The following is a 27,556-nucleotide window of genomic DNA, read 5'->3' as shown; positions in this document are numbered from 1 at the left end:
TCTCACACACACACCATCTCTCTCTCATTTTCATTCTCACTTCTCTCATCCTGACACCCTTTCTCTCTCATATATTTATCCATGATACCCTCTCTCTCATTTTCCCCTGACTTCCTCACTCCCCCTCTCTCTGGCTCCCTCTTTGTCTCTCTCACTCACCTCACTCTCTCTCTCTCCTGCTCCCCTAAATGGAATTGTAGTGACAGCAGTGAAGGGGAAGGGGGGGAGGGTGTAGGGGGGGATTGAGGTGGGGGGCCCAGATATATTCATGTACCAGGCACCAAGAGTACTGTTGCCAGCCCTGATCAGTTCCCTCCTGTCCTGAAGTGCATTGGTGAGTCTATGGGCTTCAGATGCCAGCTCCTTCTAATCCATAGCAGCCACAGTGGTTTCCTCCAGGCAGTTGGAGTACTGCATTGTCTGTGCTGTAATTGGAACAGCAATCTTTTTAAGACTTTGGATTGGATGACATATAATGTCAGCTTAACTTGATCACCCTTGCCTTTTTAAATTCCCTTTGTGAACCATACTGGTGTCAGAGTAATCTCCTGATTAAGCTCTAGCATTACTGCTGTTCCTTCCTGTTTGATTGCAGTGTTTGTCCTAGCTTGTATTGTATCTCCATTGTGCACCTCTACCTGTGACTCCTCATTCTATACCTCTACCTGTGACTCCTCATTCTATACCTCTGCCTGTGACTCCTCATTCTATACCTCTGCCTGTGACTCCTCATTCTATACCTCTGCCTGTGACTCCTCATTCTATACCTCTGCCTGTGACTCCTCATTCTATACCTCTGCCTGTGACTCATTCTATACCTCTGCCTGTGACTCCTCATTCTATACCTCTACCTGTGACTCCTCATTCTATACCTCTGCCTGTGACTCCTCATTCTATACCTCTACCTGTGACTACTCATTCTATACCTCTACCTGTGACTCCTCATTCTATACCTCTACCTGTGACTCCTCATTCAATACCTCTGCCTGTGACTCCTCATTCTATACCTCTACCTGTGACTAATCATTCTATACCTCTACCTGTGACTCCTCATTCTATACCTCTGCCTGTGACTCCTCATTCAATACCTCTGCCTGTGACTCCTCATTCTATACCTCTGCCGGTGACTCCTCATTCTTTACCTCTGCCTGTGACTCCTCATTCTATACCTCTGCCTGTGACTCCTCATACTATACCTCTACCTGTGACTCCTCATTCTATACCTCTACCTGTGACTCCTCATTCTATACCTCTACCTGTGACTCCACATTCTATACCTCTACGTGTGACTCCTCATTCTATACCTCTACCTGTGACTCCTCATTCTATACCTCTACCTGTGACTCCTCATTCTATACCTCTGCCTGTGACTCCTCATTCTATACCTCTGCCTGTGACTCCTCATTCTATACCTCTACCTGTGACTCCTCATTCTATAACTCTGCCTGTGACTCCTCATTCTATACCTCTGCCTGGGACTCCTCATTCTATACCTCTGCCTGTGACTCCTCATTTTATACCTCTGCCTGTGACTCCTCATTCTATACCTCTGCCTGTGACTCCTCATTCTATACCTCTACCTGTGACTCCTCATTCTATACCTCTACCTGTGACTCCTCATTCTATACCTCTACCTGTGACTCCTCATTCTATACCTCTACCTGTGACACCTCATTCTATACCTCTGCCTGTGACTCCTCATACTATACCTCTACCTGTGACTCCTCATTCTATACCTCTGCCTGTGACTCCTCATTCTATACCTCTACCTGTGACTCCTCATTCTATACCTCTACCTGTGACTCCTCATTCTATATCTCTGCCTGTGACTCCTCATTCTATACCTCTGCCTGTGACTCCTCATTCTATACCTCTACCTGTGACTACTCATTCTATACCTCTACCTGTGACTCCTCATTCTATACCTCTACCTGTGACTCCTCATTCTATACCTCTACCTGTGACTCCTCATTCAATACCTCTGCCTGTGACTCCTCATTCTTTACCTCTGCCTGTGACTCCTCATTCTATACCTCTGCCTGTGACTCCTCATTCTATACCTCTGCCTGTGACTCCTCATTCTATACCTCTACCTGTGACTCCTCATTCTATACCTCTACCTGTGACTCCTCATTCTATACCTCTACCTGTGACTCCTCATTCTATACCTCTACCTGTGACTCCTCATTCTATACCTCTGCCTGTGACTCCTCATTCTATACCTCTGCCTGTGACTCCTCATTCTATACCTCTGCCTGTGACTCCTCATTCTATACCTCTGCCTGTGACTCCTCATTCTATAACTCTGCCTGTGACTCCTCATTCTATACCTCTGCCTGTGACTCCTCATTCTATACCTCTGCCTGTGACTCCTCATTCTATACCTCTGCCTGTGACTCCTCATTCTATACCTCTACCTGTGACTCCTCATTCTATACCTCTACCTGTGACTCCTCATTCTATACCTCTACCTGTGACTCCTCATTCTATACCTCTACCTGTGACTCCTCATTCTATACCTCTGCCTGTGACTCCTCATACTATACCTCTACCTGTGACTCCTCATTCTATACCTCTGCCTGTGACTCCTCATTCTATACCTCTGCCTGTGACTCCTCATTCTATACCTCTACCTGTGACTCCTCATTCTATATCTCTGCCTGTGACTCCTCATTCTATACCTCTGCCTGTGACTCCTCATTCTATACCTCTACCTGTGACTACTCATTCTATACCTCTACCTGTGACTCCTCATTCTATACCTCTACCTGTGACTCCTCATTCTATACCTCTACCTGTGACTCCTCATTCAATACCTCTGCCTGTGACTCCTCATTCTTTACCTCTGCCTGTGACTCCTCATTCTATACCTCTGCCTGTGACTCCTCATTCTATACCTCTGCCTGTGACTCCTCATACTATACCTCTACCTGTGACTCCTCATTCTATACCTCTACCTGTGACTCCTCATTCTATACCTCTACCTGTGACTCCTCATTCTATACCTCTGCCTGTGACTCCTCATTCTATACCTCTGCCTGTGACTCCTCATTCTATACCTCTGCCTGTGACTCCTCATTCTATACCTCTGCCTGTGACTCCTCATTCTATACCTCTGCCTGTGACTCCTCATTCTATACCTCTGCCTGTGACTCCTCATTCTATACCTCTGCCTGTGACTCCTCATTCTATACCTCTACCTGTGACTCCTCATTCTATACCTCTACCTGTGACTCCTCATTCTATACCTCTACCTGTGACTCCTCATTCTATACCTCTACCTGTGACTCCTCATTCTATACCTCTACCTGTGACTCCTCATTCTATACCTCTACCTGTGACTCCTCATTCTATACCTCTGCCTGTGACTCCTCATTCTATACCTCTACCTGTGACTCCTCATTCTATACCTCTGCCTGTGACTCCTCATTCTATACCTCTGCCTGTGACTCCTCATTCTATACCTCTACCTGTGACTCCTCATTCTATACCTCTACCTGTGACTCCTCATTCTATACCTCTACCTGTGACTCCTCATTCTATACCTCTACCTGTGACTCCTCATTCTATACCTCTACCTGTGACTCCTCATTCTATACCTCTGCCTGTGACTCCTCATTCTATACCTCTGCCTGTGACTCCTCATTCTATACCTCTACCTGTGACTCCTCATTCTATACCTCTACCTGTGACTCCTCATTCTATACCTCTACCTGTGACTCCTCATTCTATACCTCTGCCTGTGACTCCTCATTCTATACCTCTGCCTGTGACTCCTCATTCTATACCTCTACCTGTGACTCCTCATTCTATACCTCTGTCTGTGACTCCTCATTCTATACCTCTACCTGTGACTCCTCATTCTATACCTCTGCCTGTGACTCCTCATTCTATACCTCTACCTGTGACTACTCATTCTATACCTCTACCTGTGACTCCTCATTCAATACCTCTGCCTGTGACTCCTCATTCTATACCTCTGCCTGTGACTCCTCACTCTTTACCTCTGCCTGTGACTCCTCATTCTATACCTCTGCCTGTGACTCCTCATACTATACCTCTACCTGTGACTCCTCATTCTATACCTCTACCTGTGACTCCTCATTCTATACCTCTACCTGTGACTCCTCATTCTATACCTCTACCTGTGACTCCTCATTCTATACCTCTACCTGTGACTCCTCATTCTATACCTCTACCTGTGACTCCTCATTCTATACCTCTGCCTGTGACTCCTCATTCTATAACTCTGCCTGTGACTCCTCATTCTATAACTCTGCCTGTGACTCCTCATTCTATAACTCTGCCTGTGACTCCTCATTCTATACCTCTGCCTGTGACTCCTCATTCTATACCTCTGCCTGTGACTCCTCATTCTATACCTCTGCCTGTGACTCCTCATTCTATACCTCTACCTGTGACTCCTCATTCTATACCTCTACCTGTGACTCCTCATTCTATACCTCTACCTGTGACTCCTCATTCTATACCTCTGCCTGTGACTCCTCATTCTTTACCTCTGCCTGTGACTCCTCATTCTATACCTCTGCCTGTGACTCCTCATTCTATACCTCTGTCTGTGACTCCTCATTCTATACCTCTACCTGTGACTCCTCATTCTATACCTCTGCCTGTGACTCCTCATTCTATACCTCTGCCTGTGACTCCTCATTCTATACCTCTGCCTGTGACTCCTCATTCTATACCTCTACCTGTGACTCCTCATTCTATACCTCTACCTGTGACTCCTCATTCTATACCTCTACCTGTGACTCCTCATTCTATACCTCTGCCTGTGACTCCTCATTCTATAACTCTACCTGTGACTCCTCATTCTATACCTCTACCTGTGACTCCTCATTCTTTACCTCTGCCTGTGACTCCTCATTCTATACCTCTGCCTGTGACTCCTCATTCTATACCTCTACCTGTGACTCCTCATTCTATACCTCTACCTGTGACTCCTCATTCTATACCTCTGCCTGTGACTCCTCATTCTATACCTCTGCCTGTGACTCCTCATACTATACCTCTACCTGTGACTCCTCATTCTATACCTCTGCCTGTGACTCCTCATTCTATACCTCTACCTGTGACTCCTCATTCTATACCTCTGTCTGTGACTCCTCATTCTATACCTCTACCTGTGACTCCTCATTCTATACCTCTGCCTGTGACTCCTCATTCTATACCTCTACCTGTGACTACTCATTCTATACCTCTACCTGTGACTCCTCATTCAATACCTCTGCCTGTGACTCCTCATTCTATACCTCTGCCTGTGACTCCTCATTCTTTACCTCTGCCTGTGACTCCTCATTCTATACCTCTGCCTGTGACTCCTCATACTATACCTCTACCTGTGACTCCTCATTCTATACCTCTACCTGTGACTCCTCATTCTATACCTCTACCTGTGACTCCTCATTCTATACCTCTACCTGTGACTCCTCATTCTATACCTCTACCTGTGACTCCTCATTCTATACCTCTACCTGTGACTCCTCATTCTATACCTCTGCCTGTGACTCCTCATTCTATACCTCTGCCTGTGACTCCTCATTCTATACCTCTGCCTGTGACTCCTCATTCTATAACTCTGCCTGTGACTCCTCATTCTATAACTCTGCCTGTGACTCCTCATTCTATACCTCTGCCTGTGACTCCTCATTCTATACCTCTGCCTGTGACTCCTCATTCTATACCTCTGCCTGTGACTCCTCATTCTATACCTCTACCTGTGACTCCTCATTCTATACCTCTACCTGTGACTCCTCATTCTATACCTCTACCTGTGACTCCTCATTCTATACCTCTGCCTGTGACTCCTCATTCTTTACCTCTGCCTGTGACTCCTCATTCTATACCTCTGCCTGTGACTCCTCATTCTATACCTCTGTCTGTGACTCCTCATTCTATACCTCTCTCTGTGACTCCTCATTCTATACCTCTACCTGTGACTCCTCATTCTTTACCTCTGCCTGTGACTCCTCATTCTATACCTCTGCCTGTGACTCCTCATTCTATACCTCTGCCTGTGACTCCTCATTCTATACCTCTACCTGTGACTCCTCATTCTATACCTCTACCTGTGACTCCTCATTCTATACCTCTACCTGTGATTCCTCATTCTATACCTCTGCCTGTGACTCCTCATTCTATACCTCTACCTGTGACTCCTCATTCTATACCTCTACCTGTGACTCCTCATTCTTTACCTCTGCCTGTGACTCCTCATTCTATACCTCTGCCTGTGACTCCTCATTCTATACCTCTACCTGTGACTCCTCATTCTATACCTCTGCCTGTGACTCCTCATTCTATACCTCTACCTGTGACTCCTCATTCTATACCTCTGCCTGTGACTCCTCATTCTATACCTCTACCTGTGACTCCTCATTCTATACCTCTGCCTGTGACTCCTCATTCTATACCTCTACCTGTGACTCCTCATTCTATACCTCTGCCTGTGACTCCTCATTCTATACCTCTGCCTGTGACTCCTCATTCTATACCTCTGCCTGTGACTCCTCATTCTATACCTCTACCTGTGACTCCTCATTCTATACCTCTGCCTGTGACTCCTCATTCTATACCTCTACCTGTGACTCCTCATTCTATACCTCTACCTGTGACTCCTCATTCTTTACCTCTGCCTGTGACTCCTCATTCTATACCTCTGTGTTATGATTCCTGAACTCCAGACCGGAGGAGATCTTATGACAGGGATCTGAGTTCAGGAAAATAAGCTGGTTGTGGGAGCTGGAAGGCCTAGTAACCCCTGGCGCCCTAACTCCGTTGTCTCGCCCGTGTTATCAGAAATCCCCTGCGAGACTATGGTTGCTTGAGCCCATGGCAGCCGCGTTCGAAGGGCGGATTATGTCTGCCCAACCCCGATGCCCCCGCAGGTCTTAATGGGAGACAAGGGGAAGTCCGAGACAGGGTGATAACAAGGGGCCCTCTGACTAAGCAACACGGCCAGGGGTTACAAGCTGACTAACTAAACCAAAAGGTATGTGCGGACTAGCCGCCAGGGAAAAGGACAACCAAAGATCCACTGATCCGACACTCCTATCCGGCACCGCTGGACACCAGAGTGGATCTGTGGAAGCGGAATCCTCCGCAAAACTCCAGAACACAATATAAACAAAATAATAAACAGTAGCGGACAAGCCGCAACACACGGCTGTGCCGCGACTCACGAACACCACCAGATGTTAAAGGTGCTCGGTCAGACTCCAGGAACAGATGGTAACTTCCGAGTACAGGATCTCTTGAGGACAGGAACAACCGAATAGACCGGGACTGGGAACTCTCTGCAGCAGACAAGGCAAACAGGAAACTATCACCGGCGTCTGTAGGAAGTCCTGAGGATGCCTTTATTCAGGCATCCTCCAATCAAGATCCAGACAGGACAATCAAAAGAAATGCCGTGCAGCTTGCATGCTGCACGGCCAGCACATAATCAGGGCAATGAGGATAGACCCAGCAACGGGGAACGCGGCTGCACGTGGCGTCCCCGTTGCTAAGGCCAGAGGCGGCTCCGTGCGCCCGGCGTCTCAGCGTTGCCAGGGAGCCGGCGGCTGAACGCGCCCGGCGTCCCTGGTTGCTAGGCGCCAGGCCGCACGGCCGAGCGGACCCCGGCGCCTAACAGTACCCCCCCCTTGAGGAGGGGTCAAGGAACCCCCAAAGCCAGGTTTCCGAGGAAATTCATGAAAAAATGCCCTTTTCAGCCTCGGGGCATGAAGGTCTTCATCCAGGACCCACGACCTTTCCTCTGGCCCATAACCTCTCCAATGCACCAAAAAATAAAGCCGACCCCGGGACAACTTGGAATCGAGAACCTTCTCAACCAAGAACTCTTGCTGACCCTGTACATTAACTGGTGATCTCCCCTGAGATTTTTTACGAGGAAATCTGCTGGACGAAACATATGGTTTAAGCAATGAGCAATGGAAGGTATTTCCGATCCGTAAAGTTTTTGGTAAACGTAACCGGAAAGCAACTGGATTGACTTTTTTGATAATGAGAAATGGTCCAATAAATCTAGGACCCAATCTGGCTGAAGTTTGTCGAAGTTTGATGTTGCGAGTCGACAACCACACCCTGTCTCCTACTTTAAAAGTGCACGGCCGCCGGAGCCTGTCAGAAAATTTCTTTTCCCGGAAAGCTGCTTTTCTGAGAGCCAAGTGCACTTTTTTCCAAATAAGTTTAAGATGAGAGGTCAGGGCCAGAGAGGAGACAGAGGAATGTTGAAAAAATGAATTAGCTCTGGGGTGGAAACCAAAAACTGCAAAAAATGGAGACACATTGGTGGAGGAATGACAGGCATTATTATAAGCAAACTCCGCCAATGGAAGAAACTCAGACCAGTCATTTTGGAGTTTGGCCGAGTACAAACGCAAATATTGTTTTAGAGATTGGTTAACTCGCTCAGTCTGTCCATTGGATTGTGGATGATAGCCGGAGGTTAATGATAATTTCATCTTTAACGAAGCACAAAAAGATTTCCAAAATTGCGCAATGAATTGTGGACCCCTGTCAGAAACAATATCGGTGGGTAACCCATGGAGTCTGAAAACATGACGGAGGAACAGGACTGCCAATCCCTGGGCAGATGGCAATCGGGGAAGAGCAATGAAATGGGCCATTTTGCTGAAACGGTCCACCACTACCCATATGACTCGGCATCCTGCTGACAGAGGGAGGTCCACCACAAAATCCATGGAGATATGCGACCATGGCCTAAGGGGAACATTCAAGGGCATAAGTTGACCAATAGGCAAAGAACGAGGAATTTTATGCTGTGCACAGACCTGACACGAAAAAACAAACTCTTTAATGTCTTTGGAAAGACCAGGCCACCATACTGAGCGGGATACCAATTCCAAAGTCTTGGCGATTCCAGGATGCCCGGCAACTTTGCTATCATGAAACTCTGCCAAAACAGTTGCTCTCAAAAATTCAGGGACAAAAAGACGACCAGCAGGAGTATTTCCAGGAGCTTGATGTTGAAGCAGCTTTAATTGGGAAAATACATCCTGTGTGAGACCTGCCTGAATGACTGAAGACGGAAGTATGGGAGTAACAGGACTGTTGTCTTGAACCGGAAGGAAACTGCGTGACAGGGCATCTGCCTTGGTATTCTTGGAACCTGGTCTGAAGGTGATAATGAATTTGAAACGAGTAAAAAATAAAGCCCAACGAGCCTGTCGGGCATTCAGTCGTTTAGCCGATTCAATGTATTGAAGATTTTTGTGATCAGTCAAAACTGAAATGGTATGGGTCGCTCCTTCAAGCCAATGTCTCCACTCCTCGAAAGCCCATTTAATAGCCAGCAATTCCTGGTTACCAACGTCGTAGTTGGATTCTGCAGATGAGAATTTCCTGGACATAAAGGCACAAGGATGTAATTCAAGGGAATCTGGATCCTTCTGAGACAGGATAGCCCCTACTCCAACCTCCGAGGCATCAACCTCAACAATGAAAGGTAATTCTGGGTTGGGATGTCTAAGGACAGGGGCTGAGACAAAGGCTTGTTTTAAGGCCTGAAAAGATAACTCAGCTTCACATGACCAATTGGTAGGATCTGCTCCCTTCTTAGTAAGTGCCACAATAGGAGCTACTAGGTCAGAGAAAGAGTGAATAAATCTTCTATAGTAGTTTGCAAACCCTAAAAAGCGCTGAATTGCTTTTAAATTGGTGGGTTGCGCCCAACTAAGGATGGCCTGGAGCTTTTTTGGTTCCATTCGGAATCCCCGAGGGGAAATAATGTACCCTAAAAAGGATACTTCTGTGACATGAAATTCACACTTCTCCAGTTTGGCATATAAGTGATTTTCACGTAATTTCTTTAGCACCTGACGCACCTGGGTAACATGCTGTTCCACGGATTCAGAATATATCAAAATATCGTCTAAATAGACCACGACGAATCTTCCCAGAAACTCACGGAGCACATCATTAATGAGATCCTGGAAAACTGCCGGAGCGTTAGATAGGCCGAATGGCATGACCAGATACTCATAGTGGCCTGACTGAGTACTAAATGCCGTTTTCCACTCATCCCCTGACTTGATTCTGATGAGGTTATATGCTCCTCTCAGATCAATTTTAGAGAAAATAACAGCCGAACGTAGCTGATCAAAGATGACAGAGATCAGCGGCAGAGGGTAAGTATTCTTTACTGAGATTTTATTCAGAGCTCTAAAGTCAATGCAGGGTCTGAGTGAACCGTCCTTCTTCTCTACGAAGAAGAACCCTGCACTTAAAGGGGATTTAGATGGCCTGATAAACCCTTTCCCAAGGCTTTCTTTCACATACTCATTCATGGCCACAGTCTCAGGACCAGATAATGCATATAACCTTCCTTTAGGCAACGTGGCACCAGGAATTAACTCAATGGTACAATCATAAGGCCTATGGGGAGGCAAAATATCTGCATTGCCCTTGGAAAACACATCAACAAAATCCTGGTATTCCCCAGGAATATGTGCGGAACCGGCGGCAGCTACTCGGATAGGAAGCGTAATACATTCTTTATCACAGATGGTACCCCATTGTAGGATCTCCCCGGACTGCCAATCTATGATGGGATTATGAAAGGCCAGCCAAGGGTGACCCAGAACCACAGGAACTGCTGGACAATGGGTAAGGAAAAACTCAATCTTTTCAGAATGCAAAGCTCCCACCGAGAGCAAAACTGGAGGTGTACATAGAGAAATAACCCCATTGGACAAGTGTCACAATCCTGACTGTAGGTTTTATATTTGGTGACTTACCCCTGCCATCTGTCCTGGATCCTGTGTCTTTTCACTCACGGAGTTAAACAGCTTGTCAGTTTTCCTGAGTTCTCTGCCTGAGAGGTAATAGGTAATCAGCTCCACCTGTGGTGATCTCCTGTGTGAGGCTGAATTCAGTAATCTAAAAGCAAGCATCCTGTGTTTTGCAGAAGTCCAGGCTTCAGTGTTCTCTTGGCCTGCTAGGCCTCATTCTACATCACAGCCTTGGCTAGAGTAGTCACATGACAGTGACATCACCTAATCCTGCCCACCAATCATCAAGGACCAGGAAGTATAAATCAGGAGGCTGAGTTGGAATCTGGGCCAGTTCCTTGTGTCACATACAGCTTTGTGTGGGTCTTAAGCTGAGCTCCCTAAAGGTAACCTTTGTACCTAAGTTCCTGTGGAAACTCTGTTCCCTTGTTACCGTTTGGTTTATTTGTGTGTTGCCATTTGATTTCACCATTTCCCTGAGTCTCAATGTAAAGGTACAGCTGCAATGTTTCGTCTTAAAGGCACAGTACTGAATTCCGTGTTCTCCACTGAAAACCACAGCTGTCGTGTTTCAGTTTTACTACTGTTGTAGTTGGGATCTCCAGGGCTCAGTACCTCGTGCCTCAGCATCTCCGTGCTTCCAGCATCTCTGTGCCTCAGTACCTCCGTGCCTCAGCACCTCCGTGCTTCCAGCACCTCAGTATCTCCGTGACTCAGCATCTCCGTGCCTCAGCACCTCAGTGCCTCAGCATCTCCGTGCCTCAGTGCCTCAGCACCTCCGTGCTTCCAGCACCTCCGTGCATCAGTACCTCCGTGCCTCAGTACCTCCATGCCTCAGTACCTCCATGCCTCAGTACCTCCGTGCTTCCAGCACCTCCGTGCCACAGCACCTCCGTGCCTCAGTACCTCCGTGCCTCAGCATCTACGTGCTTCCAGCACCTCCGTGCCTCAGCACCCCTACGCACCCCAGTGTCTCTACGCACCCCAGTGCCTCCACGCACCTCAGTGCCTCCACGCACCTCAGTGCCTCCACGTACCTCAGTGTCTCCAAGCACCTCAGTGTCTCCAAGCACCTCAGTGTCTCCAAGCACCTCAGTGTCCGCAAGCACCTCAGTGTCCGCAAGCACCTCAGTGTCCGCAAGCACCTCAGTGTCCGCAAGCACCTCAGTGTCTCCAAGCACCCCGTGCCCTTTAGCACAATTATACCTGGTATTCTTCACTGATTCATCAGTGCCTTTCCAGTTCTGTCTTTCAGGAGACCTTCAGCATGCCTCCTGTCTGCCGACCTAATCCTGCATGAGGAGAACCTAGATTCGGCCATCTCTGCTGCGGTTCCTCTTCCCAGTCACCGGAAGAAACCCAGAGTCCACAACAGTCCCAAACCAGGTCAGTGGTAGTATTCATATAATCCTCCAGTCGCCCGCACAGACTTCACTAACACCGGGTTCACAAAACCTTAGTCATGACAGTAGGAACTGGCCACATGGACCCGGCCGAAAGTATTAGTCTGACGCATGACCTCCTAAGCAATATTGCAGGACGCTTGGAAGGTCTGGAGTCGACTCAGCATCGATTGGCACAGTGTCTGCAGCGGAATTCGTCCTCCAGAGATTCTATGACCTTCTGCTCTAAGACTCCTGACCAACTGCAGATTTTCTACCAGATGTTACTACAGTTACAAGAACTTTTGCCTAGTATTCTCTCTGTGATGCCTGATCTCCTCAGGAATACTACCAACGTTGTTGATCCTGTTTTGTCCCATCCAGTTAATAGAGTCTCTTCCTCTGCGCAAGGGAAAGTTTTTCATCAGAGCTATCCACGGCCCAAGCTCTCTGAAGCTGAACGTCAGCGGCGTAAGGAGCTACATCTCTGTCTTTACTGTGGAAATTCTGGTCATTTTGTTAAAGACTGCATTCTTCGCAAGCCAGGTAATAGTGACAAATCTCAGTATCATAGTGCTCATGTCTACAAGTCATCCACAGTATCCGATCCTTCTGCTGCTGACGGGGGTATCAAGAAGGCTACTCTTCTGAGAGAGACTCAAATTTATGACTGGGGTCCGGTGGTTAAAAGACCTTATCCCAAGTTGGGTGTCCAGAGAAGAATGTTCAAGCCATTTACAGTCACAGAGGAGTCCGTGTCCACAGCCCCAGGAGGGGCGTCTTCAGAGCGTCCAGCCCCAGGAGGGGCGTCTTCAGAGCGTCCAGCCCCAGGAGGGGCGTCTTCAGAGCGTCCAGCCCCAGAGAGTCTTCAGAGTGCTGCCCAGCCAGTGAGTCTTCAGAGTGCTGCCCAGCCAGAGATTCTACAGAGTGCTGCCCAGCCAGAGATTCTACAGAGTGCTGCCCAGCCAGAGATTCTACAGAGTGCTGCCCAGCCAGAGATTCTACAGAGTGCTGCCCAGCCAGAGAGTCTACAGAGTGCTGCCCAGCCAGAGAGTCTACAGAGTGCTGCCCAGCCAGAGAGTCTACAGAGTGCTGCCCAGCCAGAGAGTCTACAGAGTGCTGCCCAGCCAGAGAGTCTACAGAGTGCTGCCCAGCCAGAGAGTCTACAGAGTGCTGCCCAGCCAGAGAGTCTACAGAGTGCTGCCCAGCCAGAGATTCTACAGAGTGCTGCCCAGCCAGAGATTCTACAGAGTGCTGCCCAGCCAGAGATTCTACAGAGTGCTGCCCAGCCCCGTGAAGAGGGGGCTCTTGCCTCAGCCCAGCCCCGTGAAGAGGGGGCTCTTGCCTCAGCCCAGCCCCGTGAAGAGGGGGCTCTTGCCTCAGCCCAGCCCCGTGAAGAGGGGGCTCTTGCCTCAGCCCAGCCCCGTGAAGTGGGGGCTCTTGCCTCAGCCCAGCCCTGTGAAGAAAGGGCTCAGCCCGTCCCGGTTCCAGCCGGTCCAGCAATACTCCAGGCTCCGCCTGGTCAGTCCGTCCCGGTTCCAGCCGGTCCAGCAATACTCCAGGCTCCGCCTGGTCAGTCCGTCCCGGTTCCAGCCGGTCCAGCAATACTCCAGGCTCCGCCTGGTCAGTCCGTCCCGGTTCCAGCCGGTTCAGCAATACTCCAGGACCAGCCTGGTCCGTCTCCTTTGGCTCCAGCCAATCCAAGTATCCTCGGATCCAATCCAGTCCTACTCGTCCAGCCAAAGCTTTCTTCAGTTTCATCCTCTAAGCTTTCGTCTGATGGTTTTCCACCTATTTACTTTGATGGAGATTTATTGCAATATGCCGCTCTGGTTGAACAATTTCTCTCTCGGATGGAGTCTGATCCTTCAGGTGCAGTAACTCTTTCCAACGTTACTCGATATCTGTTCCTGGCATTCAGAGGAAGAGCTTTGGAGTGGGCCAACATGCTCTTTGAGAGTAATGATCCTGTGTTCCATGACTTACAGACTTTCAGTAACGCTGTAGTTAAAGAATTTAGTCCTAAACCTTTGGAATCTGCATCAACGAAGGTCCTAAATTCTTCTGTATGAATTTCTCAAGTTCCTCTAAGATTCAAGATGGGTGTCCGGAGTCCACCCTTGAAGAGGGGGATACTGTCACAATCCTGACTGTAGGTTTTATATTTGGTGACTTACCCCTGCCATCTGTCCTGGATCCTGTGTCTTTTCACTCACGGAGTTAAACAGCTTGTCAGTTTTCCTGAGTTCTCTGCCTGAGAGGTAATAGGTAATCAGCTCCACCTGTGGTGATCTCCTGTGTGAGGCTGAATTCAGTAATCTAAAAGCAAGCATCCTGTGTTTTGCAGAAGTCCAGGCTTCAGTGTTCTCTTGGCCTGCTAGGCCTCATTCTACATCACAGCCTTGGCTAGAGTAGTCACATGACAGTGACATCACCTAATCCTGCCCACCAATCATCAAGGACCAGGAAGTATAAATCAGGAGGCTGAGTTGGAATCTGGGCCAGTTCCTTGTGTCACATACAGCTTTGTGTGGGTCTTAAGCTGAGCTCCCTAAAGGTAACCTTTGTACCTAAGTTCCTGTGGAAACTCTGTTCCCTTGTTACCGTTTGGTTTATTTGTGTGTTGCCATTTGATTTCACCATTTCCCTGAGTCTCAATGTAAAGGTACAGCTGCAATGTTTCGTCTTAAAGGCACAGTACTGAATTCCGTGTTCTCCACTGAAAACCACAGCTGTCGTGTTTCAGTTTTACTACTGTTGTAGTTGGGATCTCCAGGGCTCAGTACCTCGTGCCTCAGCATCTCCGTGCTTCCAGCATCTCTGTGCCTCAGTACCTCCGTGCCTCAGCACCTCCGTGCTTCCAGCACCTCAGTATCTCCGTGACTCAGCATCTCCGTGCCTCAGCACCTCAGTGCCTCAGCATCTCCGTGCCTCAGTGCCTCAGCACCTCCGTGCTTCCAGCACCTCCGTGCATCAGTACCTCCGTGCCTCAGTACCTCCGTGCCTCAGTACCTCCGTGCCTCAGTACCTCCGTGCTTCCAGCACCTCCGTGCCACAGCACCTCCGTGCCTCAGTACCTCCGTGCCTCAGCATCTACGTGCTTCCAGCACCTCCGTGCCTCAGCACCCCTACGCACCCCAGTGTCTCTACGCACCCCAGTGCCTCCACGCACCTCAGTGCCTCCACGCACCTCAGTGCCTCCACGTACCTCAGTGTCTCCAAGCACCTCAGTGTCTCCAAGCACCTCAGTGTCTCCAAGCACCTCAGTGTCCGCAAGCACCTCAGTGTCCGCAAGCACCTCAGTGTCCGCAAGCACCTCAGTGTCCGCAAGCACCTCAGTGTCTCCAAGCACCCCGTGCCCTTTAGCACAATTATACCTGGTATTCTTCACTGATTCATCAGTGCCTTTCCAGTTCTGTCTTTCAGGAGACCTTCAGCATGCCTCCTGTCTGCCGACCTAATCCTGCATGAGGAGAACCTAGATTCGGCCATCTCTGCTGCGGTTCCTCTTCCCAGTCACCGGAAGAAACCCAGAGTCCACAACAGTCCCAAACCAGGTCAGTGGTAGTATTCATATAATCCTCCAGTCGCCCGCACAGACTTCACTAACACCGGGTTCACAAAACCTTAGTCATGACAACAAGGGACTCCCGTCTAAACCATGCATGGTGATACACCTATTCAAGGTTAGCTGAGGAATACCTAAGGCCTTGGCCCATGTTAAATCCATAAAGTTTCCTGCAGCTCCACTGTCCACAAAAGCAGAGACCGAGGAACAGAGGCTGCCATAGGAAACTTTAACAGGAACCAACAGTGAATTATTTGAGGAGATGAGCTGCAGACCAAAGTGAACCCCCTCACAATTCACTTGGTCAGGAAGTTTCCCGACTTGTTTGGACAACTACGGGCAAAATGTCCCTTACCTCCGCAGTATAAACACAGACCAGAATTTTGCCTCCTGGTTCTTTCTTCCGGAGACAATTTGGAGAGACCTATCTGCATAGGCTCCTCTATGTCTACAGGAATGGAAGGAACCCAGGAAGAGGACCCGACAGATGCCCCTTTTTCAGCCCTCCGCTCTCTGAGCCGACGATCTATCTTAATAGAGAGCTCCATGAGGTTATCGAGGGTCGCAGGAGCGGGATACTGGAGGAGACTGTCTTTTATAGATTCAGATAAGCCGAGGCGAAACTGACTGCGCAGGGCTGGGTCATTCCAGCCACAGTCGTTCGACCAACGGCGAAACTCCGTACAATAATTCTCTGCGGGATTCCTACCCTGTCTAAGAGTACGCAACTGACTTTCTGCGGATGCCTCTCTATCAGGGTCGTCATACAATAGCCCTAAAGATTTTAAAAAGGCGTCTACAGACGATAAGGCCGGATCGTCTGTCTTTAAACCAAAAGCCCAGGTCTGAGGATCCCCCTGGAGCAGAGAAATAATAATCCCAACCCGCTGAGCCTCTGTACCTGAGGTAACTGGTCTTAAACGAAAATACAGTTTGCAAGATTCTTTAAAATTAAAAAACTGCTTTCTATCCCCCGAAAAACGGTCAGGCAGATGCATTTTTGGTTCAGGGACGACCCTCGGGGAGGTCCGTAACAGATCTTCCTGTGAGCTCACCCGGAGGGACAGATCCTGAACCATCTGAGTAAGTTCCTGAATCTGACTAACTAGAAACTGGCCAGGATTTGGCCCAACCCCGGTGGGATTCATGAGGCCGACAAAATTCTCCCAACTGAATAAGTGAAAAAATTAACTCTTGTTCAAATTTTTTCTTTTGTCTGGCCGGTGATAATGTTATGATTCCTGAACTCCAGACCGGAGGAGATCTTATGACAGGGATCTGAGTTCAGGAAAATAAGCTGGTTGTGGGAGCTGGAAGGCCTAGTAACCCCTGGCGCCCTAACTCCGTTGTCTCGCCCGTGTTATCAGAAATCCCCTGCGAGACTATGGTTGCTTGAGCCCATGGCAGCCGCGTTCGAAGGGCGGATTATGTCTGCCCAACCCCGATGCCCCCGCAGGTCTTAATGGGAGACAAGGGGAAGTCCGAGACAGGGTGATAACAAGGGGCCCTCTGACTAAGCAACACGGCCAGGGGTTACAAGCTGACTAACTAAACCAAAAGGTATGTGCGGACTAGCCGCCAGGGAAAAGGACAACCAAAGATCCACTGATCCGACACTCCTATCCGGCACCGCTGGACACCAGAGTGGATCTGTGGAAGCGGAATCCTCCGCAAAACTCCAGAACACAATATAAACAAAATAATAAACAGTAGCGGACAAGCCGCAACACACGGCTGTGCCGCGACTCACGAACACCACCAGATGTTAAAGGTGCTCGGTCAGACTCCAGGAACAGATGGTAACTTCCGAGTACAGGATCTCTTGAGGACAGGAACAACCGAATAGACCGGGACTGGGAACTCTCTGCAGCAGACAAGGCAAACAGGAAACTATCACCGGCGTCTGTAGGAAGTCCTGAGGATGCCTTTATTCAGGCATCCTCCAATCAAGATCCAGACAGGACAATCAAAAGAAATGCCGTGCAGCTTGCATGCTGCACGGCCAGCACATAATCAGGGCAATGAGGATAGACCCAGCAACGGGGAACGCGGCTGCACGTGGCGTCCCCGTTGCTAAGGCCAGAGGCGGCTCCGTGCGCCCGGCGTCTCAGCGTTGCCAGGGAGCCGGCGGCTGAACGCGCCCGTCGTCCCTGGTTGCTAGGCGCCGGGCCGCACGGCCGAGCGGACCCCGGCGCCTAACACTCTGCCTGTGACTCCTCATTCTATACCTCTGCCTGTGACTCCTCATTCTATACCTCTACCTGTGACTCCTCATTCTATACCTCTGTCTGTGACTCCTCATTCTATACCTCTACCTGTGACTCCTCATTCTATACCTCTGCCTGTGACTCCTCATTCTATACCTCTGCCTGTGACTCCTCATTCTATACCTCTACCTGTGACTACTCATTCTATACCTCTACCTGTGACTCCTCATTCAATACCTCTGCCTGTGACTCCTCATTCTATACCTCTGCCTGTGACTCCTCATTCTTTACCTCTGCCTGTGACTCCTCATTCTATACCTCTGCCTGTGACTCCTCATACTATACCTCTACCTGTGACTCCTCATTCTATACCTCTACCTGTGACTCCTCATTCTATACCTCTACCTGTGACTCCTCATTCTATACCTCTACCTGTGACTCCTCATTCTATACCTCTACCTGTGACTCCTCATTCTATACCTCTACCTGTGACTCCTCATTCTATACCTCTGCCTGTGACTCCTCATTCTATACCTCTACCTGTGACTCCTCATTCTATACCTCTACCTGTGACTCCTCATTCTATACCTCTACCTGTGACTCCTCATTCTATACCTCTACCTGTGACTCCTCATTCTATACCTCTACCTGTGACTCCTCATTCTATACCTCTACCTGTGACTCCTCATTCTATACCTCTACCTGTGACTCCTCATTCTATACCTCTGCCTGTGACTCCTCATTCTATACCTCTACCTGTGACTCCTCATTCTATACCTCTACCTGTGACTCCTCATTCAATACCTCTGTCTGTGACTCCTCATTCTATACCTCTACCTGTGACTCCTCATTCTATACCTCTACCTGTGACTCCTCATTCTATACCTCTACCTGTGACTCCTCATTCTATACCTCTACCTGTGACTCCTCATTCTATACCTCTGCCTGTGACTCCTCATTCTATACCTCTACCTGTGACTCCTCATTCTATACCTCTACCTGTGACTCCTCATTCTATACCTCTACCTGTGACTCCTCATTCTATACCTCTACCTGTGACTCCTCATTCTATACCTCTACCTGTGACTCCTCATTCTATACCTCTACCTGTGACTCCTCATTCTATACCTCTACCTGTGACTCCTCATTCTATACCTCTGCCTGTGACTCCTCATTCTATACCTCTACCTGTGACTCCTCATTCTATACCTCTACCTGTGACTCCTCATTCAATACCTCTGTCTGTGACTCCTCATTCTATACCTCTACCTGTGACTCCTCATTCAATACCTCTACCTGTGACTCCTCATTCTATACCTCTGCCTGTGACTCCTCATTCTTTACCTCTGCCTGTGACTCCTCATTCTATACCTCTGTCTGTGACTCCTCATTTTATACCTCTGTCTGTGACTCCTCATTCTATACCTCTGTCTGTGACTCCTCATTCTATACCTCTGTCTGTGACTCCTCATTCAATACCTCTGTCTGTGACTCCTCATTCTATACCTCTGCCTGTGACTCCTCATTCTATACCTCTGCCTGTGACTCCTCATTCTATACCTCTGCCTGTGACTCCTCATTCTATACCTCTGCCTGTGACTCCTCATTCTATACCTCTGCCTGTGACTCCTCATTCTATACCTCTGTCTGTGACTCCTCATTCTATACCTCTGTCTGTGACTCCTCATTCTATACCTCTGCCTGTGACTCCTCATTCTATACCTCTGCCTGTGACTCCTCATTCTATACCTCTGCCTGTGACTCCTCATTCTATACCTCTACCTGTGACTCCTCATACTATACCTCTACCTGTGACTCCTCATTCTATACCTCTACCTGTGACTCCTCATTCTATACCTCTACCTGTGACTCCTCATTCTATACCTCTACCTGTGACTCCTCATTCTATACCTCTACCTGTGACTCCTCATTCTATACCTCTACCTGTGACTCCTCATTCTATACCTCTGCCTGTGACTCCTCATTCTATACCTCTACCTGTGACTCCTCATTCTATACCTCTACCTGTGACTCCTCATTCTATACCTCTACCTGTGACTCCTCATTCTATACCTCTACCTGTGACTCCTCATTCTATACCTCTACCTGTGACTCCTCATTCTATACCTCTACCTGTGACTCCTCATTCTATACCTCTACCTGTGACTCCTCATTCTATACCTCTGCCTGTGACTCCTCATTCTATACCTCTACCTGTGACTCCTCATTCTATACCTCTACCTGTGACTCCTCATTCAATACCTCTACCTGTGACTCCTCATTCTATACCTCTGCCTGTGACTCCTCATTCTTTACCTCTGCCTGTGACTCCTCATTCTATACCTCTGCCTGTGACTCCTCATTCTATACCTCTGTCTGTGACTCCTCATTCTTTACCTCTACCTGTGACTCCTCATTCTATACCTCTGCCTGTGACTCCTCATTCTATACCTCTGCCTGTGACTCCTCATTCTATACCTCTGCCTGTGACTCCTCATTCTATACCTCTGCCTGTGACTCCTCATTCTATACCTCTGCCTGTGACTCCTCATTCTATACCTCTGCCTGTGACTCCTCATTCTATACCTCTGCCTGTGACTCCTCATTCTATACCTCTACCTGTGACTCCTCATTCTATACCTCTACCTGTGACTCCTCATTCTATACCTCTGCCTGTGACCACACCCTTGGCTCTTATCCTCAATTTGCGCCTTCATTTGTAATCATTCTTCTATCTGCAGTGCTATGCTGTGCTCACACTCAGTCACTTATGGGAGGGGCAGAAAGGCAGCGTTCAGGAATAAATGCATCAGCCGCCCCCCCAAACATGTCAGAGGCGCAGGCACTGGGGGGGGGGGGGGGGGGGCACTAACATCTGGATTCCCACGGAGACTTGAAAAGTCTGCTGGTGCAGCGTGCTGCCCCATGTCCTGTCACAGATGCATTACTGGGAGGAGACGGGGATGTACCAGCAGGCTCAGCATGACCATGTCTCCTCCCAGTAATGCATCTGCGAAGAGCCAGCTAGCCTAGGACAGGACATGGGGCTGCAGTCTGCGGCTGCAAGCGTTTTGAAGTAGCGGGGATCTGGAGGTAAGCGCTCTCCGCATGGGGGGGGTGAGGGTGGGGGGATGAATTGGGGTGGGGTTTGAAACATTCTGGCACCCCTTACTGCTAGTGCATGCATGATAAATACACCATAGAACTTTGCAGTTTAATGCAACATACAGCATGCATAATGTATAATTCAAGTGCAAAATCTGGAACCTGATGCTTAGAGGAAGGGATGGCAGTGGGGCCCACTGGGGGTTGTTAAAACCCCCCCCCCCCCCCCCCCCGGACCACTGTGGGCTACTCCAACCCCATACCTCCCAACATTGATAACGGTGAAGGAGGGACACCAACGCGCGCCTTCGGCGAGCGCCCGATTTTTTAGGGGCGTGACCTATCGAAAAAGGGGCGTGGTTGGCGATAGAGGCAATTGCCGTGAGGCCACGCCCCTTTTCCGATAGGCCACGCCCCCGTTTTCCTCATTATGGGGGCATGAACAGCGCTGTGAGAGCTGCTGGTTATGCCCCCTGTCCCTCTCTGCCGTGAATAGACGTTGTGCGCATGCGCACAGCGTTCAATGCAGAAGATACATTTTCCTCAGGGTGTGGAGTATTTATAGTCTGCAATGAAATGTTAGTAAGTTAAGTCACTCTTTCATGTATTTTATTAGCTTAGTGCTGCAGCCTGCTGTGTTTATATTCTCTCTGGACACTGGAGGGCATCAGAGAGTGCCGTTGGGAAATGTACGCACGCACACAAACACACAATTCAACACACATGCACGTGCACACATACACGCACGTACACACACACTCGCACACACATGCACGTGCACACACACACACATGTGCACACACACATGCACACACATACACACACACACGCACACACATACACACACATGCGCACACACACGCACACACATACGCACACACACACACACACACACACACGCAGACACACATGCAGACACACATGCGCACACACACGCACACACATACACACACACGCACACACAAACCACTGAAACATTGAGCAGAGTTCTTCAGCCTTCTATCATTCATTCATCTGACCAAGGTGCCGCTCCTTTGCAGACTTTATCAATATATTGATTACACAACCATTGTCATTTATCCAGAGTGCTGGATCTGAGTGAGTGTGTGTGTGTGTGTGTGTGTGTGTGTGTGTGTGTGTGCGTGCGTGCGTGCGTGCGTGCGTGTGTGTGTGTGTACTTTTCTGGTATTGTCCCTACATGACTACGTCTGAGAAAGGTTAAATCATTTAATTAAGTATAAATAGTTCTAAAATGATTATTATTGTGTTGCTTTACTATTATTATTATTATTATTATTATTATTATTATCATCATCATCATCATGCATACCTCCCAACTTTTAACTTGGCATAAGCGCTCCCGAAAAAGGGGGGTGGCATAGGGAAAGAGGGCGTGGCTTCGCGGAGGACCCGCGATTGCGAGCCACGCCCCCCATTCTCGTCACTGAGGGGGCATGCCCAGCGCTCTATGAGCCGCTGGCATGTCCCCTCTCCCTCTGACTCCACTGAATAGATGCTGTGCGCATGCGCACAGCGTCTATTCACTGCTGCTCTGCTAAGCAGGGCAGCGAGAGACAGAGCCTCCCAACTGCCCCCCCCCCCCCCCCACCGCGGGACACTGCGACCCACAGGTGGGACAGCGGGACAGTCCCCAAAAAACGGGACTGTCCCGCGAAAATCGGGACAGTTGGGAGGTATGATCATGTGATTTCTATAGCACTATCACTTTACACAGATTCGTTTTAGTCAGCATCCTAGAACCTGTCAGTGAGGTTTCTGACTGATACAGTTCATTTCTCATCTTTGTACATTAGGTTATAATAAAGGCTGTACACATCAACACAAGAAGCTGAAGTTATCAGGATGTAATTACCCTTGTCTAATGCACGGTCCTTTTTTAGCAAGACAATTATTTCCGGTATCATTTGGGGCACAAAGACATATGTAACCGCCATTGCCAGTTTCAATGCAGGTGGAGTTACTGGAACAGGGAAGTGCAGCACACGGGTGGATATCTGTAGGAATATGAAAATGATATGTTATTACTACTTGTATCATGGTGAGTGTGTGGCCACATTCCCTCTATGGGGTATATTACTAAGGTGCAGATTTGTAGAAGTAGCGATGTTATCTCTAGCATTCGTAATGGTGATAAGCGTGAGACTGTAAACATGATGCATGTGTCACCTGTTCTCACAATCACTATCATATAGTACACGGGAACATATACAGGACCGCATTCAGGTCCCATCAACACTGCGTCTCATGCGGCAAAGCAGGGCCGTAACTAGGTGTGTGCCGATGGTGCCTTGCCCACAGCGCAACTGCACTGAAGGCGCACCATCAGCAGCACATCCCCATATGGCCGTTATCGGCAGTCAGTGAGTACTAAAAGTGCCGCCGCTGGTCTTCCGCCTCTGCAAGGGAGTGGGAGCGCTGCCGTATTCACCATCAGGCAGCACACACCTTCTGCGTGTCCCGCCGCCGCAATCCCTGAGTCCTGCCAGCGCCGTCATGAAGTCCCGCCGCCGCTGTCCCTGACTCCCGCTGTGTGTGCAAGGGACTGGGTGTCAGTCCCGCTGGCGCCGCCAGATGTCTCCTCTGTGAAGGAGCGCGGAGTGTTGCCGCAACTTGCAGGTCCCAGACCGGAGGAGAGTGTCTGCGCCCTCTGGATGGATGGTGCTCCCCAGCCGAGAAATACACACACCTCCCGGACCCGAAGAGATTATCTGTGCCCTCTCGATGGTGGATCGTGCTCTCCTCCCGAGGCGAGTAACACACACACACAACACAACCCCCCCCCCTCTCTTTCTCGTGAAAAAAGGGGGGAATGCCTGTCTAATGTGTAAAGAAAGGGGGGGCTCTGTCTGCTTAATGTGTAAAAAGGGGGATTGTTACTGTAATGTGTAAAACAGGGGTTCTTTGCCATAATATGTAATGTATTAAAAAAAGTGAACTCTGCTGCCTAATGTGTAAAAAGGGGGACTCTGCCTGCGTAATGTGTAAAAAAGCGGATGCTGTCTGCCATAATGTGTAAAAAGGGGGACGCTGTCTGCCGTAATGTGTAAAAAGGGTGACGCTGTCTGCCGTAATGTGTAAAAAGGGGGACTGGCTGCCGTAATGTGTAAAAAGAGGACGCTGTCTGCCGTAATGTGTAAAAAGGGGACTGGCTGCCGTAATGTGTAAAAAGGGGGACTGGCTGCCGTAATGTGCATAAAGGGGATGCTGTCTGCCGTAATGTGTAAAAAGGGGGACGCTGTCTGCTGTAATGTGTAAAAGAGGACGCTGTCTGCCGTAATGTGTAAAAAGGGGACTGGCTGCCGTCATGTGTAAAAAGGGGGACTGGCTGCCATAATGTGTAAAAAGGGGGACGGTCTGCTGTAATGTGCAAAAGGGGCTCTACCTGGGGTAGTGGCGCTACTGTGCAGCGTAATTTGAATAATGGAGACTACTGTGCACCGTAGTATGAATTGGTATTATTTTGTGGCCACGCCGCTTCCCCATGAAGCCACGTCCCTATATATTTTTCGCGCACCTATGGCGTGCACTGCCTATGTCTTGCATGGGGGTGGGGGGCGCCAATGCCATTTCTTGCACACAGCGCTAAAATGCCTAGTTACGGCACTGCGGAAAAGTACCATGTTTCAGTACTTTGCGCATGGGTAGGACTCATTCTGCTCATGTGCGAATGGCTCTGGCGATGTAGGAAGCAGGACAGCAGCAGACAGTCAGTGATTGACAGTCTGCTGCTGTTTGGGGAGTGGAAGGGGGTGGCGATGGCCTCTGTTTCAAATAATGGAGGCCTGTTGCTGCCATTTAGAGTAAGGAAAGAGACCAGGGTTCTCCTTCATTGGATGGAGATTTTCTGGCCTCTGTGATGGGTGGTTTGTGCTCCTGCTGCATCACCATACAGAGCTATCACTGCTGCATGTAATAGATGCCTCATGCAGCATCACCATACAGAGCTATCACTGCTGCATGTAATAGATGCCTCCTGCTGCATCACCATACAGAGCTGTCACTGCTGCGTGTATTAGATGCCTCCTGCTGCATCACCGTACAGAGCTGTCACTGCTGCATGTAATAGATGCCTCCTGCTCCGTCACCATACAGAGCTATCACTGCTACGTGTAATAGATGCCTCATGCTGCATCACCATACAGAGCTATCACTGCTACGTGTAATAGATACCTCCTGCTGCATCACCATACAGAGCTATCACTGCTGCGTGTAATAGATACCTCCTGCTGCATTACCATACAAAGCTATCACTGCTGCATGTAATAGATGCCTCCTGCTCCGTCACCATACAGAGCTATCACTGCTGCGTGTAATAGGTACCTCCTGCTGCATCACCATACAGAGCTATCACTGCTGCACGTAATAGATGCCTCCTGCTGCATCACCATACAGAGCTATCACTGCTGCGTGTAATAGATGCCTCCTGCTGCATCACCATACAAAGCTATCACTGCTGCGTGTAATAGATACCTCCTGCTGCATCACCATACAGAGCTATCACTGCTGCATGTAATAGATACCTCCTGCTGCATCACCATACAGAGCTATCACTGCTGCGTGTAATAGATGCCTCCTGCTGCATTACCATACAAAGCTATCACTGCTGCGTGTAATAGATGCCTCCTGCTGCATTACCATACAAAGCTATCACTGCTGCATGTAATAGATGCCTCCTGCTGCATCACCATACAGAGCTATCACTGCTGCGTGTAATAGATGCCTCCTGCTCCGTCACCATACAGAGCTATCACTGCTGCGTGTAATAGATACCTCCTGCTGCATCACCATACAGAGCTATCACTGCTGCACGTAATAGATGCCTCCTGCTGCATCACCATACAGAGCTATCACTGCTGCGTGTAATAGATGCCTCCTGCTGCATCACCATACAGAGCTGTCACTGCTGCATGTAATAGATACCTCCTGCTGCATCACCATACAGAGCTATCACTGCTGCACGTAATAGATGCCTCACGCAGCATCACCATACAGAGCTATCACTGCTGCATGTAATAGATGCCTCATGCAGCATCACCATACAGAGCTATCACTGCTGCATGTAATAGATGCCTCCTGCTGCATCACCATACAGAGCTATCACTGCTGCACGTAATAGATGCCTCCTGCTACATCACCATACAGAGCTATCACTGCTGCGTGTAATAGATGCCTCCTGCAGCATCACCATACAGAGCTATCACTGCTGCACGTAATAGATGCCTCCTGCTGCATCACCATACAGAGCTATCACTGCTGCATGTAATAGATGCCTCCTGCTCCGTCACCATACAGAGCTATCACTGCTACGTATATTAGATGCCTCCTGCTGCATCACCGTACAGAGCTGTCACTGCTGCATGTAATAGATGCCTCCTGCTCCGTCACCATACAGAGCTATCACTGCTGCGTGTAATAGATACCTCCTGCTGCATCACCATACAGAGCTATCACTGCTGCACGTAATAGATACCTCCTGCTCCGTCACCATACAGAGCTATCACTGCTGCGTGTAATAGATACCTCCTGCTGCATCACCATACAGAGCTATCACTGCTACGTGTAATAGATACCTCCTGCTGCATCACCATACAGAGCTATCACTGCTGCACGTAATAGATGCCTCCTGCTGCATCACCATACAGAGCTATCACTGCTGCGTGTAATAGATACCTCCTGCTGCATCACCATACAGAGCTGTCACTGCTGCATGTAATAGATGCCTCCTGCTCCGTCACCATACAGAGCTATCACTGCTACGTGTAATAGATACCTCCTGCTGCATCACCATACAGAGCTATCACTGCTGCGTGTAATAGATACCTCCTGCTGCATCACCATACAGAGCTGTCACTGCTGCATGTAATAGATGCCTCCTGCTCCGTCACCATACAGAGCTATCACTGCTGCGTGTAATAGATACCTCCTGCTGCATCACCATACAGAGCTATCACTGCTACGTGTAATAGATACCTCCTGCTGCATCACCATACAGAGCTATCACTGCTGCACGTAATAGATGCCTCCTGCTGCTTCACCATACAGAGCTATCACTGCTGCGTGTAATAGATGCCTCCTGCTGCATCACCATACAGAGCTATCACTGCTGCATGTAATAGATGCCTCCTGCTCCGTCACCATACAGAGCTATCACTGCTACGTGTAATAGATGCCTCCTGCTGCATCACCATACAGAGCTATCACTGCTACGTGTAATAGATACCTCCTGCTGCTTCACCATACAGAGCTATCACTGCTGCGTGTAATAGATGCCTCCTGCTGCATCACCATACAGAGCTATCACTGCTGCACGTAATAGATGCCTCATGCTGCATCACCATACAGAGCTATCACTGCTGCACGTAATAGATGCCTCCTGCTGCATCACCATACAGAGCTATCACTGCTACGTGTAATAGATGCCTCCTGCTGCATCACCATACAGAGCTATCACTGCTGCATGTAATAGATGCCTCCTGCTCCGTCACCATACAGAGCTAT

General features: G+C 49.0%; 1 protein-coding gene across 1 annotated transcript in view; it reads right to left on the bottom strand.

Moving 5' to 3' along the window:
* Nucleotides 1–27,556, bottom strand: part of DLK1 (delta like non-canonical Notch ligand 1) — a 136,560-nt gene that overhangs the window by 15,767 nt on the left and 93,237 nt on the right. Inside the window, exon 5 of the mRNA XM_063947484.1 lies at nt 22,911–23,052. Coding sequence (XP_063803554.1) covers nt 22,911–23,052 — 142 coding nt within the window. The remainder of the gene's footprint in view (nt 1–22,910; nt 23,053–27,556) is intronic.

Source organism: Pseudophryne corroboree, chromosome 12 (genome assembly GCF_028390025.1).
Source record: "Pseudophryne corroboree isolate aPseCor3 chromosome 12, aPseCor3.hap2, whole genome shotgun sequence".
NCBI lineage: Eukaryota > Metazoa > Chordata > Amphibia > Anura > Myobatrachidae > Pseudophryne > Pseudophryne corroboree.
The sequence above is the reverse complement of the archived record's forward strand: the minus strand, read 5'-3'. Positions and strand labels throughout refer to the sequence as shown.